Source organism: Microplitis mediator, chromosome 6 (genome assembly GCF_029852145.1).
Source record: "Microplitis mediator isolate UGA2020A chromosome 6, iyMicMedi2.1, whole genome shotgun sequence".
In the NCBI taxonomy this organism is placed as follows: Eukaryota; Metazoa; Arthropoda; class Insecta; order Hymenoptera; family Braconidae; genus Microplitis; species Microplitis mediator.
This window is the reverse complement of record NC_079974.1, coordinates 15,465,976-15,490,618: the sequence shown is the minus strand read 5'-3', so window position 1 is coordinate 15,490,618 and position 24,643 is coordinate 15,465,976. Positions and strand designations below refer to the sequence as shown.

Here is a 24,643-nt window from a genome sequence, read left to right as displayed (position 1 = left end):
AGGGGAAATAAAACAATTACATGTATAAGCGGGAATTTTCGAATACCTTATATATTTAAGTAGATATAAAATAAAAAAAAAACTGAAATACGAATAGAATTATTGTAATGGTCATAGTTGAGCTCTACCAGTTGAGCTATGTCCAAAAGTAATTTAGAATATAAAATGAATTAATATTTTGGAAAAACCCATGAGGATCCCTTGCCAGATGTTTAATTTCACATTTAACGACTACAAACCTCTCCTTGGCAAAACTTTCCCAAAATATTCAAAAACCAATTAAGGGATTATTTTGCTGGGCCTAAGCTGAAAACAATAGGTCGAGACTCCATGGCCGACGGTCCCGGGAAAATTAAGTTGCTGTGACGTCAATGTCTGCGTAGACTCGCTCTGTTGAGAGGGGAAAAAAGTGAGGGATGGTGGGACTCAACAACAGCGCGCGCAACCACCGTCGCTACTCATACACCCCCTCTTTTGTGGCCGAAGAGAAGAATCCCTGGAGAAGACGAAGAACGGGGACATTCAAAAAAACTCAAGATATATAATTCATTCGGAGCCTAATAAGCAACGTGAACGTTGGTGAATTTTTGAGAGTTAGAATATTATATCTTTTATAAAGTAACAAGTTTTTTGTGTAAAGTATCTTAAAAAAACATAACTGTTCTCCTTTCAATCAAACCATCAGTTTTATTCAAGTAAATTTAAAACCTCTAAAATATTTGATATAAATTCAAATTCAAACATAAATATCGCGCGCTTTCATTTTATAACTTTCTCCGCGAGCTGAACGCCTCCAAGTGCCGAAGGACGAATTAAAAAGAACCTCGTCGAACTATAGTCAACTTGGCGGCTATACAACAGTGACATTAATTAAAATGATTAAAATTAAAAGTCACACATGCGCATTTAGTGGTAACATAAAAAGCTCTGGTGTCGCTGTTTTTCATCTTGAATGGTGACTTTGAAACTTTTAAGGTTATATTCGATCAAGTTGTACAATACTGTGTCTCGAATAGTGTTATCTCATTTATCAGTGCTAATAATTACATAAAACTTATTGGATTATTTAAAAATTTATTTTAAACAGAAGCCGAATTCTGGCAAATTATTATAAACTTAAAACAATTATAAAAGTGTAATTGAAGAAAAAAAAAAAAAACAGGTCGATAATGTCGGCTCGAAACATCCTTAGGATAATGTGGCATAATAGGATGGCCAATCTGGCCGTTTGACAAATAATTACGACATTTATTAATTTAATCTTATAATTTTTATATTAGTTTTGTTTTATTAATTTATAATGGTTAAAGAAAAGCCCAATTCTACTCGTATTTATGATTCTGAGGGCTACAGACGTAGAGCAGCGTGCATTTGCGTCAAGAGCGACCTCGAGGATGAGGTAAGTCTTCTAGAGGGCACTGCCCACTAGCATCTTTTTTATTATTTTTTTTTCACCTTATTGTCATTATTATTATTATTACTATCATAAATATATGTCTGTACATATATCATATTGCTCAACCTGCTCCATACATCTATATAAATAATCAAGTCAATCAACACTCTCATTGTTGTTGATGCTTCTAAATTTACCCATATGTTTAAATACTTTGTTAATCTAGACAATTGAATTGCTAATTATTTTATTTTATTTTTTTTTATTATTATTAGGTGCTGCTGGTGACATCAAGCAGAAGACCCGATAGTTGGATAGTACCTGGAGGTGGTGTCGAGCCTGATGAAGATCCAGCTGTGACTGCTCTCCGCGAAGTGCGAGAAGAAGCTGGTGTCCTCGGACATCTAGGACGATGTCTTGGTGTCTTTGAGGTTCATAAAGTAGTTAAAAAATCATTTTATTATCTAAGTCTAGAGCATTATCTTTTTATTTTTAATTACTGAAAACATTATGTGTTGTTTCGAAGAATTTATCTTTAGAAATGTTTGATGCCAATGTTTTTTATTGTAATTTAAAAGATATTGTTTGCCAAGATCTAAGTAATTTAAATCAAATTTTGCTTTGTTTTTTTTTAGAACATTGAACATAAACACCGTACCCAAGTCTGGGTGATGCGAGTCACTGAAGAATTACCAGAATGGGAAGATTCACGTAACATTGGACGGAAAAGAAAATGGTTTACAATATCTGACGCATTGATACAATTGGCACAACACAAACCCGTCCAACGGTCATATATTCACAGTCTACGTAATACAAATCCACGACGTGGTGCATCAACAAACCCAACACCGCTTCATCCTCATTCTCTGCCTACTCCGATTCAGCTTGTAACCAATTCAACTTCTGATCCTCATCTCAGTAAACATAGCTAATGTTAAAAAATTTTAATTTTTCATTTTATAATATTAATATACTGAGTATTTTGCATCACATCATCAACATCAGCATCTCCATCTATATCTGCATCATTAATTATCATCATAAAAACGCCTCTTTTGTACTGCGACGATGTTGTACTGCAGTGACAACGATAACTCTATCACTTGTATTTTATATATTGAAAAAAAAAACAAAAAAAAAAAAAAAATAACAAAAAAAAAATGATGAAAAAAAGAAGGAAAGAAAAAATAATTATTAACTGTCATAATTACTTACTATTCATTTATGCAGAACGCTAGAAAAAAAAAAAAAAGAATAAAGACCAAAAGTTAAAGAAGAAATAAAAAATTGTATTAAACTCCCAGCTAGGAGATTAATTATTATACATTAATAAAGAGAAATTTATATGCTAATGTACATGTTTTTATAATTACTATTAGTAAGTATCTAATTATTTGAAAGCTGATTTTTTTTTTAAGTGTAAGGTAAAAGACCTACTATCCGATTACTTCATGTATTTGTATAGATAGATATATATCGTAAAATTTAGTAAATATAGATATACAAATACATGAGTGATCGGGTACTGGGTCTCTTACCTAATATACCTATAGGTATATATATTGGGCGTGTTCGGTCGAACTAAGTCCTGAGTAAACTTAGTAAGATTTTATATAGTAAAAGCATATTTACTATATGAAATCTTACTAAGTCCTTAGTAAATTTGCTCAGGACTTAGGTCGGCCGAACATGCCCATTATTAGGATTTAGGCAATCCCATATCCGGTCAACTGAGTCGAATTCAAATTCAAATTCAAATTCAAATCAAATTCATTTTTTAAACCAGAACAAATCCAAAGGTCGGCGATGAATGATACTGAAGTTAGCCAACGTCTAATAATTTTTTATTTTTTTTTTAAACAATAAATTATAAAAAAAAAATATTGGAAAAAATTGCACCTATAGCTTTTAAAATTTTCTACATGGGCATATTTTTAGTTTTTATTTTTTTGTAATTGATTTGTTGAAAAAAAAAATCCAAAAATTGTTCATTGTCTGTTAGCGCCAGGATCATCGGCGATGAGATGAATCTCAGGACCAAAAGACTTCACACTTTATGTATTTAATTATTAAGATCATACATGTTAGGTATAAATAAAGAAAAAACCATAAAACTTCTATATTTTATTGACATCAACTGGCTGTTAGCTGCGTCGCGGATCTCCTCTATCTGTAAATTAAAATTAATGTTCTATTTTTGTTCTGGCTGATAAAAGACTGCGTGAATTGTTGTCTAAACGAGGTCTATTTAATTATTGTCATTAAGTGGTAAAAACCACTGTTCCATTCTGACTGAGTTTTGAACCCATGCCTAGCCAGTAATCAAGTTCGAGAGGCAGAGGCGATAATTGATTATATTTCAAAGTGCTGACACCTATTTTCAAATTTATTTAAAGAAACAGTACCAACTCGTGACGCGTGACTCAATTTCAGTCAGGCATCATACGAAACACGTGTATTTTTATAAACACGTGATAAAAACAATTAACAATTTTATTGTTCGAGTGTTGAAATATTGTGTATTGGCACAATAAATCTATAAATAATTTAGTGAATAAATTAGTTTTTTTTTTTAATATTTGAATTTTCATAAAAATATATGAAATAGTATTTTAAATTGGAGGTTAGGTGAGTTGATTTTTTTTGTTTTTTTTTTTTTTTTTTTTGTTAAATTTGAAAATAATTTTGAAAAATTAAAAATTTTAATTTAAAAATTAATAAGTTGCAGAAGAAAAATGGAAGATATAAAAGCAGAAGAAATGGAGCAGAGCAATGAGAGTGACGATTCAATGGATGAGGATGCTGATGATGTAGAGGAGGAAGTGGAAGACGAAGAAAATGAAGGTGATGTTAATAAAGAAAGTGAAGTTTACTTACCAGGTAAACCTCTGGAAAAAGATGAGCAATTGGTCGTCGATGAATCGGCTTATCGTATGCTACATAGTGCGCAAACTGGAGCTCCCTGTTTGAGTTTCGATGTAATTCTCGATGATCTTGGATCCTCGCGTGAACATTATCCGCTGTCTATGTATCTACTGGCGGGAACTCAAGCTGCCAAAACGCATTTGAACAATCTTCTAGTAATGAAGATAACAAATTTAACTGGTACCAATAAAAGTAAAGAGAGTGATGACGAATCAAGTGATTCCGAAGACGAGGATGCTGATGATGGTCCAAAGATGAGTGTCGCTTCTATAAAACATCAGGGATGTGTTAATAGAGTTCGTTGTACTCAATTGTCAGGTGCGACCTTCGCTGCGAGCTGGAGCGAGTTGGGTAGAGTTAACTTGTGGGATTTAGACGAGCAGTTGAGGGCATTAGAGAGCCCAGCAACTTTGACGGCTTATAATAAAAAGGCTGAGAAACTTGCCGAGGGTCCGAAACCTTTCTTTACATTCAAAGGTCACTTGGCTGAAGGATATGGACTCGACTGGTGTCCTACGGAACCTGGTACACTGGCTTCCGGAGACTGTAAAGGAAACATTCATCTTTGGCGACCTAGCAATGCCTCTTGGAATGTTGATCAGCGACCTTATAATTCACATGCTCCGCACAGTGTTGAAGATATCCAGTGGTCGCCTAGTGAGAAAAATGTCTTAGCTTCTTGCTCTGTAGATAAAAGGTATTAAATAATATTATATAGTTCGTAAAAAAAAAAACTAACCATTCTTATTTTACTAAAATTTATTCTTTATATTAATTTAGCATTAAAATTTGGGATACGAGAGTAAGTCCGCAGTCGGCATGCATGTTGACCGCATCAGGCGCTCATTCAGCAGACGTAAACGTCATCTCTTGGAACAAAAAAGAAAGCTGTTTCATAGTATCCGGAGGCGACGATGGTGCTGTTAAAATTTGGGATTTGCGGCAGTTTTCAAATAAATCTGAGCCCATTAGTCCTGTGGCAACATTCAAACAACATCTGACAGCAGTTACGACTGTCGAGTGGCATCCAGATGAATCGGCAGTATTCGCATCCGGTGGAGCTGATGATCAAATTGATCAGTGGGATCTTTCTGTTGAGTCAGACTCATCAAACACCGGTGATAATGAATTAGCAAATTTACCACCGCAATTAATGTTTATTCATCAAGGTCAATCAGATGTTAAAGAATTACACTGGCATCCTCAGTGTCCTGGTACATTGATATCAACAGCTCATTCTGGTTTTAATATCTTTCGTACTATTAGTGTTTAAAATAAATTATTTTTATAATTATTGTTACTATTAATATTGATATTAAGAATTATGTAAGAGCTTCAGAGATAATAAATGTCTTATGGTGGGTCTACCATGTGGACAGTTCCATGGATTTTCCATTTGACTCATTTGCGTTAGTAAACGTTCCATTTCCGAAGTATTTAAAGCTGTACCAATCATCACTGCACTCCGACAAGCTCTCGATGCCAGCATGTCACGAACTCGGGTTGGACGTATAATTTTTCCTTTAAGAAGATTACTATTTATACCTTCAGAGTCGCCTTCTTTTATTAAAAATATCAATTCTTCAATGTCTGTTTGTCCAAATTGCCAATTACCGCTTACTGGCATCCCCACTAATTTTACTCGCTTACCAACTTGCTCTAAAAATAAAAACACAGATATATTTTAACAAATTTTATGATTAATAAAATTAAACTGATGATTAGAGAGAAATATCACCATTTTCATATATTTCAAAAGTAAATCCATTGGCGTGAAAAAAATCTTGGTGGTCAAGTAATATTGTCTCGTTGACAGCTGTCAAATTTAAAGGCTTTGGTATTACTAATTTTTGGGTTTTTAATTTTGTTTCGTTGTTTAATTTTTCGAATCTATATTTTTCATCACTTGCGTGCTGGTCTACAATAAAAATATCACCGTCTAATTTTGTTATTATGAATCCTAAATTAAATTGACCAATTACTTCCATCTAAAAAATTAATAACGAAGTAGTAACAAGCAATAATTGATTAAGTTTACAGATTCAATAGCTATCGAGACCTAATAGCCGATCTATTTTAGTACAATATATATTTATATAATTGTTCCAAATGACAGATGAAAAAAGTTACTGTTAAGGGCAATCTCAGATAGTGCCCCTCACTTTTTAAAAATATGCAATGACTCAATTGTCATAACCGTATTAAAATTTTATTAATTAATTAATTAACAAAAATTGATAAAAGGACAACGTTGTGCAGTTTCGTTGAGGTATAGAATTTTAAAAAATTACTTACATTTGATATCAATTAGAAAGTTCAACGAAATTTGGAAAAGAAATTTCAGTAAAATCTTCATGTCAATTTTATAATTCAAATTATCTAGGCTTAAATTTATTTTCCAAATTTTGTTTAACTCTTAATTGATAATAACTTGAAGGTCATTGTATATTTTTAAAAAGTGTGGGGGGGGGGGGGGGTACTGTCTGAGAATGCCCTTAATGAAATAATTATTTAAAAATCTGAATTTATCACGTAATTTTTTTTCACTTATCTCACAAGTGGTCGGACATTGGGTCTCTTATTTTAAACAAATAATTCAAATTACCTGAGTAAAATTTTCTTTAGTCAATTGTCTTTTTAATTCCTCCTCTGCGTCATCATTTTTAGCCGTATCAATTTCAGCTCGAAATTTAATTTTGTAATCTATATTTTCATCTTTTTCTTTCAATTCACTTTTTAATTTAACAGCCTTCACTATTGTCTCCATATCTATTTTTATTTCTCTATCCGGTAGTTTTTCTATTTCAACAATATTTATTTTTTCTCCTCTATTTAAAACTGAATCATAATTACATTGTTCATTATTCAAACCATCATCGTATTCATTTGAGTTACTCGATGACAGTAGTGGTTTTTTTGACGGCGGAGAAATTGAACTTTTCCGTACAAAATTACGTTTAAATGACACCTGTAATTGATTTAAAGTTTGTTCACTAAAATTACCCTGCATTTTACTCCATTTACTCTGTAAGCTCATTTTAATTGTAGCAAATATTAATTTTTCTTGTAATAAAAATATCGTTCGCTTATCTGGCGTGACATTAACGTCAGCGGACTGTTGGTTTAATTTTAAATTCAAATAAATAAATGGATATTGTTTGTTATTATATTTATGATATAAATTATTTATCAATTTTGATGTTTTAGTTAAATTACACGGGCGGCCATTGACAAAAAAAAATTGTCGGTCTGGTGTCCCCCGACCCATTGAATGTTCGCAACTACTTATATAAAATTCCCATGTAAAATCAACAATTATATCCTCTGGTAAATTAAATTCTTCTTTAATACTTTGATCTGGCGGTACCACATCCACTAGACTGATTCCATTTAGATTTTTTTTACCAAAAATACAATGAGCATTTTCCAAAACATTATCAGCTCCATTTGTTGCAACGATAAGACTTTCTAGTTTTTTATCTAATTTATTAGTACACGTTATTTTGATTCCTGTAGATACTAAACAATATCCATATAAAATTTGTATAGCTTTTGAAAATTCACGTTTTATATTTTTTTCAAACTCTTTTATCCTGACTGGAAGACTTTTAAATATATTTTTAACGCATACTGTCGTTCCTGTCTCACGTGCACACACTTCTTTTTTTTCCAGTTTTCCATTTCTATCAAATTGTAATTTATATGCATGCTCATTCTCACAATGTTTTGTTGTTATTGTTACGTCTGACAACGAACAAAGTGAACTTAACGCTTCGCCACGAAACCCAAATGTTGATACATCTTGGAGATCAGTAAACTCACGAAGTTTTGACGTATGATGCTTCAAGCCTATAATTCATCGATTTTTTTTAGTGATCCTGAAATTAACGGACGATTATCAATTTTCGGATTTTTTTTCAATGTTGTATTGAAAAAAAAATCAAAAAATTTTTAATTGTTTACTAAATTCAGGATTATTATTTTTTTAAATAATTTCCTGTCAATTGAGGGCAATCGAAAATAAAACTGGAGGTTCATCAAATTTGTTTAATAAAAAAATTTAGTGATTGAGATAAAAAAAAAAAAAAATTTGTTGATGGTTCCGATCCCGTAATTTATAAATTAAGTTGAAGGTTCCGAGGAATGTTAGATCCAGGGGTTAGTTAATAACAAATTATTATTTTATACAAAGTTTCGTAAATTTATTCTTGCTTTATCAGACAATCATAATGTAAGGTATCAACATCGTCGATCTTAATTGAATGCCTTGTTATTTGTTTTCAAATAAGTCTACAATTATTAATGAGCGCGAATGTACAGATATGGTCATTAATGCCTGGTACACTAAAGTGCAGTAAACTAAAGTGCTGTGCTACGTTTAGTGTACCAGGCATTAATGACCACATCTGTAGTAGACATGAGACAATTTATAAATTTTAAATAACGAAATTTTAAAAAATGCGCGTACTGATTTTTTATTGATCTGAATACGCATTTTTCAATTTTTGTTCTATTTACATTTTATTTATTGATTCAAAAATTTTAAAAATTGCTACTTGTCAGTTACATTTACACTCATAATTGTTAACATGTCTATTCTTTTTATTATAACAGATAAAATATATAGATAAATCATAGCTCTAAATGTAACAATCAGACATTAACATTATAATCCCCTGATGAAGCAAAAATATATTTGCAAGACGTTGCGTTAAATAATAATTTGTTATTAACTAACCACCTGGATCCGAAATATTCCTCGGAACCTTCAACTTAAAATGATATTTAATCATTAGTAGTCAAAGTAATGAATGTGAATGTAACTGACATAAACTTTTTAAATTTTTGAATAAATAAATAAAATGTAAGTAGAATAAAAATTTAAAAATTCGTATTTTGATCCATGAAAAGCCAGTAGGCGCATTTTTTTCAATTCCATTATTTGAATTAATTTATTTAAAAGTCATGAATTGTCTAATGTTTGCTATATTCACTCGTGTCAAAGTAGATTTGTACCGAAGCCAATTATATATTTATGAAATTAATTGAGTAGTAACTTTACCAAGTCCTACAAAATCCTGTTCCAAAACACCGCTGCCGTTGTCACTGACAGTGATTGACGTTTTACCATAATCTATTAATTTTACATCAATACACGTTGCTCCGCTGTCAACGCTATTTTCCACTAGCTCTTTAATTGCTACAGCAAGATCCAGTACCACCTGAAATTGGTCAATTAATTTATTAATTGCTTAATTAATAAACTAAATATATAAATTATTATAATCTTAACCTTACTTGGCCTGAACAAATATGATGAACTGTCTCTTTACTAATGACATTTATTTTTCGAGATTTTTCAGTCGTTGCAATAGCTTCTAAATTGTTATCCATTATATTATTCAAATATTACACCTGATTTCTTTCCGATAAATATAAAAAATAATTAAAAATTACCGGCGAATTGACAATTGACGTAAACAATTTTTAAAAATATGCCGGCTTCAATGCGCGCGCATTTTTTAAACCGCATGCGCTTCACAGTGGATTTTTTTTTTTAAGATTAGTATTTTTCCATAGAAGCGACCCATTAAGTCTCTAGCCGACTTGCACGCGCACGATATTCCAATACGGCGGCGGTAACTGCCAATTCCTTACGTGTTTCGTGCGTACAAATTTATTATTAAGAACCGTTTTCAGATAATTTTGTCCAAGCTTTTCTCTGAGATAAAAACCCTAAACGCTAAATAAAGACACAGACCCGATGCTTTACTCTATGAACTAGCGAAGTGCACTTCAATTTTTTGACAACTTCCATTTGTTTACGAGAAAAGCTTGGACAAAGTTTCCATTTACTGTATAAGTGCAACGAAGATAGTACCGTTTATCCACTTGAGTGCGAATAGAGAAACAAATGAAAACGCGTCTTAATTAAATTATAAATTAATTATTTAAATAATTAAATAGTGAAGTAAAATTTAGTGTTATACAACTATTGAGAGTGAAATGAAAGTAATAAATTTAGTTATCTCTTGTGTAATTTTACTTAAAATTTAGTTAAGACCCCAGTGGATTTTTTGACTCTTCCTGAGTTACATTTTCATACAGTATCGTCTTTTACAAGGAAGTCCTAATCATTTAATAATCTGATTAATTATCATAAAAATGAACTATTTACTTAAACTATTACTGAAAAAATTTTTTTTCAAATTCCCGCCAACTGTCAACTAGATCATCGCCTGGTGAGTCACTGAATCGCATGTTGTTGAATTACATAAAAAAAATTTTAATTTCGACTTTTTACTGTCAAATTTTCAAGCTGTCGCTAATTAGCGACATTAATTCAAACTAATTCATTACATTCAAATAATAGGCGCCTACGCTCTAACAAAATACAACTTTTGAAAATTGACATGAAGATTTTACTGAAATTTATTTAACAAATTTTTTTTAACTTCTAATTAATAATTGTAAGTAATTTTTTCGTTGCTCTTTTTTAAATTAATGCTTAAAATTTTTTTTAATTGATTAATAAAATTTTAATACGGTCATGACAATTGTAAGTCATTGAATATTTTTACAAATTGATGGTGGGGGTTCGGGGCACAGCCTGAGAATGCCATTATTAGAAAGGGCGTGTTCAGAAATACACTCTGGAGGTGAAAAATTTTCTATCCAAGTGTGATTAGTACCTTTGTAATGTTTAATCGCATCTATGGTTCGACTAGAGGATATTTCTGAACGCAGGAGTTTAATATTTCTCTTCCAGAGTGTGTTTCTGAACATGCCCAAAATGTAAGAAAACAAGTGCCGGTACTTACCGAACATATGACGCAGTTTCTATAAAATAGATAATAGAACAGTATAAGTACATCTTATTAATACTTACTTGTTAATTAAATCTTAATAACAAACTACTTAATGACAATTTGATATATAATTTGAATTTGTTTATTTTTCATGAATAATTAAATGAAATGGCAGTTACTAGAATTTATCTCCAGCTTAATTGGAAGACGATTTTCTTATTTACTTTGATTATTCTCATGAGAAACCTATTAAAAATTGTTGTTGCTATTTGTCTAATTTATTGGATATATTATACAACAATGATAAGAATATAACAACTAATATATTATTGTGGTGACACATATAAATCATCAGGACGAGGGGCGCACTTGCATAAATGTCACCATGAAACTTTCACGAGACATCGCAACAAATTTATTTAAATTAATAACTAATAAATAGGTAAATATATATATTATATTATAAAACAACAATATAACTTAAATTTTTTTTTTATTTATTTAAATTACAATCTATTATTACATAACAATAAATAATTTTTATGATGTGTGTGTATAAGACAGGTATTAGTAAACGTCCACTATTTTATTGTAAACAATTTTTAGGTCAGTGGTTTAAATCTTTTAAGCCTTCTGTTTATCACGTTGTTTAGTAGTTCTGTTGTCAATGGGTTGGGATGGTTTTCTACTCTTTGTTCTTAACACGGGCTTAGCTTCGTGATTTCTTGTTTGGTAGTCGGCAAACGCCTAGGTCATTGTGTATTATGGCGTTGGAGACAATCTGGAGGCGTTAACCATGTTCCTGATGGTTTTATTCAAGAATCTTTGAAGTATTTCCAAGTTAGAGTTACTAGCTGTCCCCGAAAATTGTATACCGTACGTCCAAGTTGGCTTAATGATTATTTTGTAGATATTTAATTTATTATTTAGATAAAGCTTAGATAATTTTTCAATTAGCCAGTGTAGACGTCGTACCTCGAATTCAAGCTCTTTTTGTTTTTGATGTGTGTTGGCCCAGGTTAGTCGTCTGTCTAGGTATCCCAGATAGAAAAATGACATCTTGATGAGTTCTGAAAGAGTTCCTATTTATGATTTGGATGTCTCATCAACATCTTAAAGAAGTTCTCAAGATGTCGAATGAGCCACCTAGCGAACTCAGTAAGACGTCTTTAAAAAGAGTTTTTTTTTTTTCTGACTTCGCAAATAAGACTTCAGTATGAATTTACCATGACGTCTTTAAGGGGTTCCTAATTTTGACTTCATAAAGAAGTTTAAAAAAGAATACATTTAGACGTCACAAAACGGACGTCTTATTTATGGAGTCTTCAAGAACTCTTCATTAGGAGTTCTTAAAAATGACACCTTTAAGAAGTCATTATAAGACTTCTTGAAGACGCCTTCAAAAGGACGTCGTAAAGCAGTCATTCCGACTTGAATGCTGTCTGGAATAGTCATAAATAATAAGAATCTAGACCATTATTAGACCGTTCTTAGGCAAAACTAGACCATTATTAGACTCTGGCATCTACGGGCTTTTTAAAAGGTCTATAAGTATACTTATAAAAAATTATTCAAATAGCAAACAAAATGATGTCTCTGAGAAGGACAGACATCGTACTTCGAGTCCAAGCTCTTTCCTTTTGGTTTTGGTGTGTTTGGCCCAAGTTAGTCGTTTGTCTAGGTATAGTCCTAAATATTTAACCTCTTTTCTGACAGGAAGAGGCTCATTGTATAATGTAACTTGCGGACAGTTTCCTCTTCCGGTATGATTTTAAATTTACCGCAAAATCGCATACCCTCACTGACTTGCGCCCTGATAAAAAACATGGTCTATTTATTTACATGAGTGGGCGGGCCATCGTTGCCCTCAAACTCTTCTATCGTTTACGTTTCATTCCCATCACAAACTTCGACATCTTATTATTTATATACATAGGTAAATTTATATTTACACTTAAACGAATTTATAAACTACTTAATAACAATGCGATTAATAATTGAAAGCTGTCAATTATTTCTGAACATTTAAATAGTAAGTATGCAATATCTCAATGTAATAGGTTACTTTTAAGTATTTAAATATATATATGTATGTATATATCAAAGATATGAAACATCATTTTCATTAGCTAATTATATTTATCAATTTTATTTTTGTTTATAGATAAATAAAATAGAAATGTCTAAAAGACCAAGTAGTCCAACAAAAGAAGGTCCACTACCGGCAAAATTACAAGATGATTTTCTCTTATACTTCAATAATTTTATTGAGATTCGTAATGAAAATTACATTTGTCATTTATGTAAAGTTATCATGCCATCATTATTTACAGTCATGTCACATATAAATAGCAGTGAGCATGAAAATTCAATAATAAATAGAAGATTGAGTCATACAATAAACAGAGAACGTCCACCAAAATTAAATATTTGCGAGTTATTTGTAAAAAATGGAATTTTTCGATTTTATCCCAGAGTATTGAAATGTCATACATGTGATTGCTTACTTATATCATTCAAATTCGCTAAAAAACATTCTCGTGATCCAGATCATGAAAGTAAACAAAAACTTACTTTCGAATTTAAAGAACCAGCGGAACAAGAGAATGAAAATAAAACTAAAGCTGATCAAAAGTACCCGGATTTTATTCGCTATGGATACAAAGATGATGATCATAAAATATTAACATGTTATATTTGTTCTATCACAGAGTTATGGAAAACCCACAAGGAAGACAGAGAACATTTTTACAAAATGCGGTTTTTTGTTGATAATTTTATTGATTGTCCAGGTGACAAAGTCATGTGCAAGCTTTGTAAACATGAATATATTCCTAAAAGTTCAATAATAGTCCATGCTGCTGATGAACACAAGTTGATACCATGGTACCGACCACCTGATGAATATATTACGTTTTTTAAGAATTCCATCGTACCATTGGGCACTAAATTTTATTGCTGCTTATGCGATAGAGTTATCAATAGCCGCTGGTTTGGTGCTTTAGCACATGCACGAAGTAGAAGACATCGAAAAGTTGTGAAGATCAAAGAGGAAGACATCAACCAAGAAGCTCTGTCAGTTGATTTTTGTAAAAAATTATCTAATAACATGATTTTTCCTTTCGATTCCACATTATTGCGATGCTGGGTGTGTAATTATATTATTGATGGCTATGAAAATCATGACAAACACATCGACAGTGATAAGCACATCAGCAAACTCACTGAAAAAGTAACTGAATTGCTGGAAAGAAAAAATAAAATTTATCATGGGACTAGAAAAAGTACTGGTGGTCCATCTCCTGCTAATGATGAGTCCGAAACAACTGCAAAGTCTTCATGTGAAGCTGGAGATGATGTTGAGACAACTCATGATCAGAGTAATGCATCTGATGATAAAGCTACAGTTCTTTGAAAATGTAAAGAGAATTTATTACGTCTGATGGGAAGTTGATGGAGATGATAATTTAAATAAGAAATAGTTTATATAGATTTAATTATAATTGATAGTTGATATGATTAGAAAACTTAAATTTTTTGAAAACTAAGTGCGGAAATATATAACCTTATTTCATATAGAATAGCTATAAGATAATTAAAAACAATAAAAAAACAAAGATAAATATAAATCCATATTTAAAAATAATTATAAAATTTTTCATTCATGTTTAGTTATTTAATAATTTTAAATAATAACAACTGTTATTTTAATTGTGTATAATTAAGCATTGACCCTGTTTTCTTTTGATTTTAATATCATTCTTAAATTTAATAATTTAATAAAAATACTTTGAAAAAAAAAATTTTATACTTGCTATTAAATGTTATTCTTACTAACAAATAAAACTTGCAGTAAATAAATACAAATACTTGTGAATTGACCAATCAGAAGCATTTATTCATCAAGTAAAATATGATTGTACGACAGTTTGCATTGAAAATAAATATGATTCTGAAGTTAACCGACATCTAATCATTTTCGGTTTTTTTTTCAAAACGATAAATTATAAAAGAAATATTTTTAAAAATTGCACCTCTAGTTTTCTTCATTTTCTACATGTGTATATTTTTAATTTTTTTTTTAACAAATCAATTACAAAAAAAAATAAAACTAAGAATATGCACATGTAGAAAATGAAGAAAACTAGAGGTGTAATTTTTTTAAATATTTTATGTTTTAATTTATCGTTTCGAAAAAAATCTGAAAATTATTAGATGTTGGTTAACTTTAGAATCATCAATAAAAACAATAATTCAGTCAATTATTGTAGTCATCACCTATTAAGGGGTAACGGTAACCGATTTTCTATTCAATTTAATTTACGGACAAACACTAGAAACCTAAAATAGAGAGTCTTTAGCGTTTTTTAAAACCTTAACAGAGGGCTAAAAATTTCGTATTTTCAAAAATTCTGATTCGTCTCCGAGAAAAATTGTTTTAAAATTCTCATTTACTCAACGAGTGCAACAAAGATAGTCCCATTTATTTTTCTGAGTGTGAGAAAGAGGTCCGGTTGCGTATCCCCTTAAACTGAGTAAGAGAATGATAGAAAACATATTTAAAAACAAATGCCAGTACTTCCCGAATATGTGACGCAGTTTATGTAATACAAAACCGTATGAGAAACTTTTTTTATTACTTATTCGTTAATTAAAACTCAATTGCAAACTAGTCAATAACAATACCATCAACTTTTGAAAGTTTTTTTATTTTTGTTCAATAATAAAATATAATAATCAACATAACAATTAATTAATAATCAATACAACTTATTTTCCATGGTAAGTAATAAACTACGACGTAGCATGAGATTTACACTCATTAAAAAATGATTACTGTAAAATCAATGAGTGTGAATGTAGCAGACATGAGAGAACTTATAAATTTTAAATAAATTAAAATAATGAAATTGAAAAAAAGGCGCGTACTGATCTTTCAATTATCTAAATACGCATTTTGTAATTTTTATTCTTCTTACATTTTATTTACCCAAGTAACACAGAGATAACTTTAGGATGTGTTTTAACAGGACAAGACAAATTTTATTTTGTCTCAAAACCAAGTTTTTTTCTATAAATACGACGTACAGATGTTGGCCGTAGGAGTCATAGAAATTTTGTATTCTTTTGCCCTTTTGAAAGAAGTCATTTTAATTGAAAAATCGCTTAGATGACTTATTTGTAATTTACTTTTTGTCGTCACTTGAGTCAAGTCTTTTAAGCAGATATTTTTTTGGTGACTTAAATTTCTGATTGTTTTGTCAACATTTTGACGCTTTATCGATCGGTAAAAAAAAACAGCCTCAAAAATGCTATCTCATAGGTGTCACAAAGCCAAGTGTGCTATGTACTTGGGTATTTATTCTAAAATTTTTAAAATTGCTACTTGTCAGTTACATTCACACTCATTGAAATCAATCCTTATCAAACAAAACGATTCACTCAATGTTGAATGTATATAATAGTAAAATTGAATCGTTTTTTTAAATCAAGGAATAGACACCCAAGTTAACACACTTGGCTTTATGACATCTTTAAGATGGCAATTTTTTGATAGATCGATAAGGCACCAAAATGTTGACAAAAAAATCAGAAATTTACATCACCGAAAAAAATCTGCTTATTAGACTTGACACAAACAAGTGACGACAAAAATTGAATGACAAATATCATCTAAATGATTTTTTAATTGAAATGACTTTTTTAGAACGAAAAAAAGAAAACAAATTTTCTATGGCTTCCAGGACCAACATCTGTACGTCTTACTTATATAAAAAAACTTGGCTTTGAGACAAAATAAAATTTGTCTTGTTCTGTTACAAGACATCTTGAAGTTGTCTCTATGCCACTTGGGCAGCTGAAAATTTTCATATTTTAAAATAAGCAAATTTAATGTTGATTAAAAAAAAAAAACTACAAAATGAATATGAAGAACTTGGAAAATTCTCTTAAATCAATATTTTAAAATTCTTTTTTCAATTAAATATGTAGAGTAATAATCCCCTTCGAGTATTAAACCTCGTATATATTTTATTAGCAAAGTGATTTTAAAACTAATGATTATTTATTTTTTCACTGACCATATGCGATTATTGTCAAGCGAATTATTTCGAAATCATTGAATTGATATTTTAATAAAACATCAAGGGTGCCTTGATAAGACTCGTAGTTATAATAATTTATGTGCTTGTTTTATTTATCTAATTTATTTTATTGCAGGATAAGTAACGACGTCTAATCAAAAATATATAAGATTAACTAAAATCGAAAAAATAACATCAGGAAATAAAAGTTAATTCTAACGATTGTTACAATGACAGAGAATAATTTAAAATCGGAGGAACCATTTCCTAAATATTATGACAATTTTATTGCTAAACGTGCTGATGATTATTATTGTAATTTATGTGAAAATAATTATTCATCATCTAACTTGATAATTGAACATACAGAAGATGCGGTACATCGAAATCTTTTGATACACGAAAAACGCAGCCGAGGAATCGTTACCGATACTTCGCTTTCCTCTGAATTCTGTAAGCTCTTTGTTGAAAATAATATCTTTGGATCTGAATCTGTATATTTAGAATGTTACTCATGTAAAGTAACTATCCCAGTTGATAAAAGTACTGAGCACATCAATAGACTGAGCCATAAAGCAAAACACAGTTTATTTCTCGCAAAAGTTGATAAATCTGATACTGATGTTGGAAATGATGACCAAAAGTATCCAGATTACATTCGTTTTAAGTATAAAAATGATGATGAAAAAGTTTTGACATGTTTTATATGTTCCATCAAACAATTGTGGAAAGAACACCAGAAGGATACAGAACATCGATGTAGGGCACGATTTTTCTTTAAAAATTTTACAGATATTCCAGGCGATGTTGTTTGTATGTTGTGTAAAAAAACAATTCCTAAAGGTTCAGTGATAGATCATGCTGGTAATGAACATCAGTTAATGCCCTGGTACAGACCCGTTGATGAGTTTGTTAGTTATTTCAAAAATTTCATTCTTCCAATGGGCTATAAATACTATTGTTATTTATGCGATAAAGTATTTTGTCGGTGGTACCTTTCCTTAGAACATACAGAGGATGCGCGTCACTTAAAACTTGTCAAAGAATTGATAAAAGATAAAGACATTAATAATCAACTTTTGTCACCGGATTTTTGTGAACAATTGTCTGCCAACAGTATTTACCCAGTCAATTTCAAACAGTTAAGATGCTGGGCCTGTCAATACGTCATTGATGGATACGAAACCGCTAGTGAACATATTGATTGTGATGATCATACGATCAAGTTACGAGAGAAAAAATCCGAGTTATTATCAAAACTATACAAGACTTCAAATAATTGGAGAAAATAAATTTCAGATCTATCGGTTAATTATCATGAATCTGAAATACATTCAGATTCTGAATAGGAAACTGACATAAATAATTCTACAGATCAGTCAAGTATAGGCTCTGATGATTCAGCGACTGTTGAATCAACCCTACCTATAACAGATGATATATTTTTAAAATATTTTGAAAACTTTATTGGAAGATATTCAAATAATTTCCATTTCTATGTATGTCACAATTACTTTCATACTCAAGAGTCGGCCATAGCGCACATGGATGATGTAAGACATCGATCACTCACACAATATACAATAGATAAGCATAAAATTGTCATTGATAAATCTTGTTCTTCAGAAACTTATAAATTATTTTTTGATAATTCTATAATACCGTATACATTTAAAATGTTAATTTGCGTTGAATGTAGTGACCCTTCGGAGTTTACCGAAGCTAAAGGGCATGTCAAGAGAAGAAAACATCAGATAGCATTTGTATTTAAATATAATTATTCAAATTATAAAGATAAAAATCCTTGTGTTCAAAGGCGAAAAAATATGGAAACTAATTCGAGTCAAGAGAAGAAGCTTAAAAAAAAATTACGACGTGAATTGAAGAAACAATACTATGAGTATTTTCAAAATTGTATTGGAAAATGTCGTAAACAATTTTTCTGTCATGTACGCAAAATAGATCTTCCATGTTAAAACTCTACAACATAAAGTAAATCTAGAAAAACTAAACACTTAAAAAATAAATATTTTTTCACGTAAATATTTGTCATTTATATGAAAAAGAATAGATATTTTTTCACATAAGTATTTGTCTTTTATATGGAGAATTATTATTTAAGATTTAAAGTTTTTCATTTTTCAGAGTAATTGATTAAAAATAAGTACCTATGTGAAAGTTTTTTTTTTTTAATTTAACTACTAGGCTTAAGCCTCTTTCTTTTTGATTATAGTATTATTGTTAAATATTAAAATAAAACAAATTTAATAACAGTATTTTTAAAAACGTAATTTTCTTCTTCCTATTGATGTTTATTTAAAATTATTACTAAGGTGAAAGACGTAGCACCCGATCACTCTATGTATTTGTATATTTATATTTAGTAAAATTCAGTAAATATAGATATTCAAATACATGAGTGATAGGGTACTAGTTCCCTGATGGGGTACTAGGTCTCTTACCTTAACAAATAAATAATGTGAGTATCATTGAAATTTAAATGATAAGAAAATTATACATCAAAAAATTCAATAATATTGATATTTAAATATATTTCATTTGTAATATCGTAATTAAAGTTTTGTAGTTTTTTTTTTTATAATTTTTATTATTAATTGAGTTTTTTTTCTAGATTCGAAATGAATTTAGTATAAAAACAACAAATTGATAATATAATTTTCTATAAATTTTTGTCACGACACTAAAGCTTCTTTTTCAAATGAAAACAAATTCAAATATATATAAAACAACCAATCAGAACCATTTATTGATCCGTCAAAATATATTTACATGACAGTTTACACTGAAAATGAATCAAAATTTACTTGATAGTTGCATTGAAAGTGAATCAAATTTTTCACTTTAAAGCACGTGGTGAGGAAATAAAAACAATAACACGAGGTAATTATTATAAATACTTAGATAGATTAATCGTGAAAAAATGGTGGGAGAAAATATTCTTTTGATGGGGCGACTATTTGCCATGTTTATATCAACAGAAAATATAAGAAAACAAATGCCGGTACTTCCCGAATACGTGACGCAGTTTATGTAATATGAAACCGTATGAAAACATTTTTTTATTACTTATTCGTTAATTAAAACTCAATTGCAAACTATTCAATAATAATACGATCAACAGTTGGAAGTTTTTTTATTTTTCTTCAACAATTAAATACAATAATTACAAGTTATTTTCTATGGTAAGTAATAAACGACAATGTAACATGAGATTTATACTCATTAAAAAATGATTATAATGAAATCAACAAGTGTGACTGTAGCAGACATGAGACAATTTATAAATTTTAAATAAATAAATAAATCGAAATAATAAAATTGAGAAAAAAGCGTGTACTGATCTTTCAATTATCATAAACGAATTAAAGAATTTTTTTTACTTTTACATTTCATTTATTGATTATAAAATTTGAAAAATTGAAACTTGTCAGTTACATTCACACTCATTCAAATCAATAGACACCTAAGTAACACACTTGGCTTTATGACATCTATAAGATATCAGTTTTGCGGCTGTTTTCTGATCTATCGATAAAGCACAAAAATGTTGATAAAACGATCAGAAATTTATGTCACCGAAAAAATATCTGCTTAAAAGACTTGACACAAATAAGTGACGACAAAAATTGAATGACAAATGTCTTCTAAATGATTTTTTAGAACGAAAAAAAGAAAACAAATTTTCTATGGCTTCCAGGACCAACATCTGTACGTCTTACTTATATAAAAAAACTTGGCTTTGAGACAAAATAAAATTTGTCTTGTTCTGTTACAAGACATCTTGAAGTTGTCTCTATGCCACTTGGGCAGCTGAAAATTTTCATATTTTAAAATAAGCAAATTTAATGTTGATTAAAAAAAAAAAACTACAAAATGAATATGAAGAACTTGGAAAATTCTCTTAAATCAATATTTTAAAATTCTTTTTTCAATTAAATATGTAGAGTAATAATCCCCTTCGAGTATTAAACCTCGTATATATTTTATTAGCAAAGTGATTTTAAAACTAATGATTATTTATTTTTTCACTGACCATATGCGATTATTGTCAAGCGAAATATTTCGAATTCATTGAATTGATATTTTAATAAAAAATCAAGGGTGGCTTGATAAGACTCGTAGTTATAATAATTTATGTGCTTGTTTTATTTATCTAATTTATTTTATTGCAGGAAAAGTAACGATGTCTGATCAAAAATATCCAAGATTAATAACGAGTAGAACCAGAGCTGAAAAGAAAAAAATTTTATCATGTTTTCTATGCTACGAAAAAGAGAATAAACAATTATGGAGAGATCACAGGCGAGATATAAAACATAAAATGAGAGTAAAATCTTTCGCTGATAATTTTCACGATTGTCCAGGTGATGATGTTACGTGTAAATTATGCGGCAGCATAATTCCCAAGGCTTTAGTAATAAAGCATGCCAGAGATGATCACCAGTTGGTCTTGTGGTGTCATCCAGATGACCAGGCTAAAATATACTTCAAAAATTTCATCATACCACTGGCTAATGATCAATCCTACTGTCAGTTATGTAACATTGTGTATGAACAATCGTCTGAATCATTGGCACACGTCAGTAGAATTTTGCATCGACAATTTTTAAGTGATTACTTGAAAGATAAGGATGTAGATGAAGATAAAGAACAAGATTTACCGCCAAAATTTTACAAAGAATCCGCTTCCAATGGAATTTTTCCTTTTAGTTCGACTGCACTGCGATGTTGGTTGTGTGAATGTCTTATTGATGAGTATCGAAAGTTAGAAGAGCATATTGCCGGTGAAATTCATCAACATAATTTAGTAAAAATCGATGAAATAACATTAGGAAATCGCAAGTTAGTTCCAACGATTGTTACAGTGACAGAGAACAATTTTAAATCGGAGAAAGAACCATTTCCTAAATATTTTGACAATTTTATTGCTAAACGGGCTGATGATTATTTTTGTAATTTATGTGAAAATAATTATTCATCATCTAGCTTGATAATTGAACATATAGAAGATGCGGTACATCGGAATCTTTTGATACACAAAAAACGCAGCCGAGGAATCGTTACCGATACTTCACTTTCGTCTGAGTTCTGTAAGATCTTTGTTGAAAATAATATCTTTGGATCTGAATCTGTATTTTTAGAATGTTACTCATGTAAAGTAACTATCCCAGTTGATAAAAGTACTGAGCACATCAATGGACTGAGTCATAAAGCAAAACACAGTTTATTTCTCGCAAAAGTTGATAAATCTGATACTGATGTTAAAAATGATGACCAAAAGTATCCAGATTACATTCATTTTAAGTATAAAAATGATGATGAAAAAGTTTTGACATGTTTTATATGTTCCATCAAACAATTGTGGAAAGAACACCAGAAAGATACAGAACATCGATGTAGGGCACGATTTTTCTTTAAAAATTTTACAGATATTCCAGGCGATGTTGTTTGTATGTTGTGTAAAAAAACAATTCCTAAAGGTTCAGTGATAGATCATGCTGGTAATGAACATCAGTTAATGCCCTGGTACAGACCCGTTGATGAGTTTGTTAGTTATTTCAAAAATTTCATTCTTCCAATGAGCTATAAATACTATTGTTATTTATGCGATAAAGTATTTTGTCGGTGGTACCTTTCCTTAGAACATACAGAGGATGCGCGTCACTTAAAACTTGTCAAAGAGTTGATAAAAGATAAAGACATTAATAAAAAACTTTTGTCACCGGATTTTTGTGAACAATTGTCTGCCAACAGTATTTACCCAGTCAATTTCAAACAGTTAAGATGCTGGGCCTGTCAATACGTCATTGATGGATACGAAACCGCTAGTGAACATATTGATTGTGATGATCATACGATCAAGTTACAAGAGAAAAAATCCGAGTTGTTACCAAGATCATATGAGACTTCACATAATTTGGGAAAAAAAATTTCAGACGCGGTTAATTACCATGAATCTGAAATAATTTCAGATTCTGAAGGGAAAACTGACATAAATAATTTCACAGATCAGTCAAGTATAGGCTCTGATGATTCAGCGACCGTTGAATCAACCCTACCTATAACAGATGATATATTTTTAAAATATTTTGAAAACTTTATTGGAAGATATTCAAATAATTTCCATTGCTATGTATGTCACAATTACTTTCATACTCAAGAGTCGGCCATAGCGCACATGGATGATGTAAGACATCGATCACTCACACAATATACAATAGATAAGCATAAAATTGTCATTGATAAATCTTGTTCTTCAGAAACTTATAAATTATTTTTTGATAATTCTATAATACCATATACATTTAAAACATTAATATGCGTTAAATGTAATGATCCTTTGGAGTTTACCGAAGCTAAAGGGCATGTCAAGAGAAGAAGACATCAGATAGTATTTGTATTTGAAAATAATTATTCAAATTATAAAGATAAAAATCCTTGTGTCCAAAGGCGAAAAAATATGGAAACTAATTCGAGTCAAGAGAAGAAGCTTCAAAAAAAATTACGACGTGAATTGAAGAAACAATACTATGAGTATTTTCAAAATTATATTGGAAAATGTCGTAAACAATTTTTCTGTCATGTGTGTAAAATAGATCTTCCGTCAGAAAATAACTTAGTAGTGGAACATCTCGATCATCCGAATCATAGAAATCTTGTGGTCAATATGATCGAAAATTTAGAAAATGTAACTTTTGAGTGGACAAGGGATTACGAACGTTTCGTAAGACATAATGTTTTTCAATATGACCCTCAAGAACTGAAGTGTTTAGCATGTAATTGCTGTATTTCAAACATGAAACAAGTTAATAAACATATTACAACTCTACAACATAAAGTAAATCTAGAAAAACTAAACACTTAAAAAACAAATATTTCTTCACGCAAATATTTGTCATTTATATGAAAAAGAATAGATATTTTTTCACATAAGTATTTGTCTTTTATATGAAGAATTATTATTTAACATTTAGTTTTTCATTCTTTAGAGTAAGTGATTAAAAATAAGTCTACTTTTATTTGATTCTAAAAAATATTTTCATTGGCGTAAAAATAAAATAAGTACCTATGAGATAAAGTTTTTTTTTTTTTAATTTAACTACTAGGCTTAAGCCTCTTTCTTTTTTATTATAATATTATTGTTAAATATCAAAATAAAATAAATTTAATAAAAGTATTTTTGGAAAAATAATTTCTTATTCTTATTGATGTTTATTTCGAATTATTACTACCAAATAAGAAATGTGAGTATCATTGAAATTGAAATTTAAATGATAAGAAAATTATACACCAACAAATTTAATAACATTAATATTTAAATATATATAATTTATAATATCGTAATTAAAGTTTTATATTTTTTAAATTTTTATTATTGATTGAATTTTTTTCTAGATTTGAAATGA

The 24,643-nt window shown here is 29.8% G+C and overlaps 6 protein-coding genes across 13 annotated transcripts; 5 read left to right on the top strand and 1 right to left on the bottom strand.

The window, feature by feature from the left end:
- Window positions 1-840: 840 nt before the first annotated feature.
- Window positions 841-4,027, top strand: LOC130670372 (diphosphoinositol polyphosphate phosphohydrolase 1). 2 transcript variants are annotated; one of them, XM_057473763.1, is made up of 3 exons: window positions 841-1,399; window positions 1,672-1,827; window positions 2,032-4,027. In XM_057473763.1, exons 1-3 carry the CDS (start codon window positions 1,301-1,303, stop codon window positions 2,329-2,331), a joined length of 555 nt encoding a protein of 184 aa, XP_057329746.1. In that variant the 5' UTR covers window positions 841-1,300; the 3' UTR covers window positions 2,332-4,027. The 2 variants fall into 2 exon arrangements, with proteins under 2 accessions (XP_057329746.1, XP_057329745.1); XM_057473762.1 differs by having other exon boundaries at window positions 1,672-1,836.
- LOC130670369 (glutamate-rich WD repeat-containing protein 1) lies at window positions 3,888-5,749 on the top strand. 3 transcript variants are annotated; one of them, XM_057473757.1, is made up of 3 exons: window positions 3,888-4,022; window positions 4,128-5,021; window positions 5,105-5,749. In XM_057473757.1, exons 2-3 carry the CDS (start codon window positions 4,135-4,137, stop codon window positions 5,595-5,597), a joined length of 1,380 nt encoding a protein of 459 aa, XP_057329740.1. In that variant the 5' UTR covers window positions 3,888-4,022; window positions 4,128-4,134; the 3' UTR covers window positions 5,598-5,749. The 3 variants fall into 3 exon arrangements, with proteins under 3 accessions (XP_057329740.1, XP_057329738.1, XP_057329739.1); XM_057473755.1 differs by having other exon boundaries at window positions 3,888-4,027; XM_057473756.1 differs by having other exon boundaries at window positions 3,888-4,027; window positions 4,122-5,021.
- Window positions 5,640-9,839, bottom strand: LOC130670366 (mismatch repair endonuclease PMS2). The gene is made up of 5 exons (XM_057473753.1): window positions 9,623-9,839; window positions 9,387-9,546; window positions 6,930-8,173; window positions 6,063-6,312; window positions 5,640-5,983 (listed from the first exon to the last, which is right to left on the bottom strand). The coding sequence occupies exons 1-5, from the start codon at window positions 9,716-9,718 to the stop codon at window positions 5,640-5,642; spliced, it is 2,094 nt and encodes a 697-aa protein (XP_057329736.1). The 5' UTR covers window positions 9,719-9,839.
- Window positions 9,840-11,035: 1,196 nt separating this feature from the next.
- LOC130669943 (uncharacterized) lies at window positions 11,036-14,900 on the top strand. Of its 3 annotated transcripts, none has more exons than XM_057473106.1 (3): window positions 11,036-11,192; window positions 11,309-11,575; window positions 13,298-14,900. In XM_057473106.1, exon 3 carries the CDS (start codon window positions 13,313-13,315, stop codon window positions 14,546-14,548), a length of 1,236 nt encoding a protein of 411 aa, XP_057329089.1. In that variant the 5' UTR covers window positions 11,036-11,192; window positions 11,309-11,575; window positions 13,298-13,312; the 3' UTR covers window positions 14,549-14,900. The 3 variants fall into 3 exon arrangements, with proteins under 3 accessions (XP_057329089.1, XP_057329090.1, XP_057329088.1); XM_057473107.1 differs by having other exon boundaries at window positions 11,057-11,186; XM_057473105.1 differs by lacking the exons at window positions 11,036-11,192; window positions 11,309-11,575 and adding an exon at window positions 12,964-13,165 and having other exon boundaries at window positions 13,298-14,899.
- A 677-nt stretch (window positions 14,901-15,577) lies between these two features.
- LOC130669944 (uncharacterized) lies at window positions 15,578-19,360 on the top strand. Its single transcript, XM_057473108.1, has 2 exons — window positions 15,578-15,915; window positions 17,353-19,360. Exon 2 carries the CDS (start codon window positions 17,447-17,449, stop codon window positions 18,506-18,508), a length of 1,062 nt encoding a protein of 353 aa, XP_057329091.1. The 5' UTR covers window positions 15,578-15,915; window positions 17,353-17,446; the 3' UTR covers window positions 18,509-19,360.
- Window positions 19,361-19,945: 585 nt separating this feature from the next.
- Window positions 19,946-24,304, top strand: LOC130670114 (uncharacterized). Of its 3 annotated transcripts, XM_057473318.1 has the most exons (3): window positions 19,949-20,117; window positions 20,216-20,419; window positions 21,410-24,304. In XM_057473318.1, the coding sequence occupies exon 3, from the start codon at window positions 21,421-21,423 to the stop codon at window positions 24,100-24,102; it is 2,682 nt and encodes an 893-aa protein (XP_057329301.1). In that variant the 5' UTR covers window positions 19,949-20,117; window positions 20,216-20,419; window positions 21,410-21,420; the 3' UTR covers window positions 24,103-24,304. The 3 variants fall into 3 exon arrangements, with proteins under 3 accessions (XP_057329302.1, XP_057329301.1, XP_057329300.1); XM_057473319.1 differs by lacking the exon at window positions 20,216-20,419 and having other exon boundaries at window positions 19,946-20,117; XM_057473317.1 differs by lacking the exon at window positions 19,949-20,117 and having other exon boundaries at window positions 20,139-20,419.
- Window positions 24,305-24,643: the final 339 nt, after the last annotated feature.

Bases quoted from the DNA above. Each gene is read 5' to 3' on its own strand.
- LOC130670372 (XM_057473762.1), top strand. From the start codon at position 1,301: ATGGTTAAAGAAAAGCCCAATTCTACTCGTATTTATGATTCTGAGGGC. The intron at 1,400-1,671 runs GTAAGTCTTCTA...TATTATTATTAG, and splicing joins AGAGCGACCTCGAGGATGAG to GTGCTGCTGGTGACATCAAG. The intron at 1,837-2,031 runs GTAGTTAAAAAA...GTTTTTTTTTAG, and splicing joins GTGTCTTTGAGGTTCATAAA to AACATTGAACATAAACACCG.
- LOC130669944 (XM_057473108.1), top strand. From the start codon at position 17,447: ATGACAGAGAATAATTTAAAATCGGAGGAACCATTTCCTAAATATTAT.
- LOC130670369 (XM_057473757.1), top strand. From the start codon at position 4,135: ATGGAAGATATAAAAGCAGAAGAAATGGAGCAGAGCAATGAGAGTGAC. The intron at 5,022-5,104 runs GTATTAAATAAT...ATATTAATTTAG, and splicing joins TCTTGCTCTGTAGATAAAAG to CATTAAAATTTGGGATACGA.
- LOC130669943 (XM_057473106.1), top strand. From the start codon at position 13,313: ATGTCTAAAAGACCAAGTAGTCCAACAAAAGAAGGTCCACTACCGGCA.
- LOC130670366 (XM_057473753.1), bottom strand. From the start codon at position 9,718: ATGGATAACAATTTAGAAGCTATTGCAACGACTGAAAAATCTCGAAAA. The intron at 8,174-9,386 runs GTAAAGTTACTA...GATGAATTATAG, and splicing joins ACAGGATTTTGTAGGACTTG to GCTTGAAGCATCATACGTCA. The intron at 5,984-6,062 runs GTGATATTTCTC...TTTTATTTTTAG, and splicing joins TTTTGAAATATATGAAAATG to AGCAAGTTGGTAAGCGAGTA.
- LOC130670114 (XM_057473319.1), top strand. From the start codon at position 21,421: ATGTCTGATCAAAAATATCCAAGATTAATAACGAGTAGAACCAGAGCT.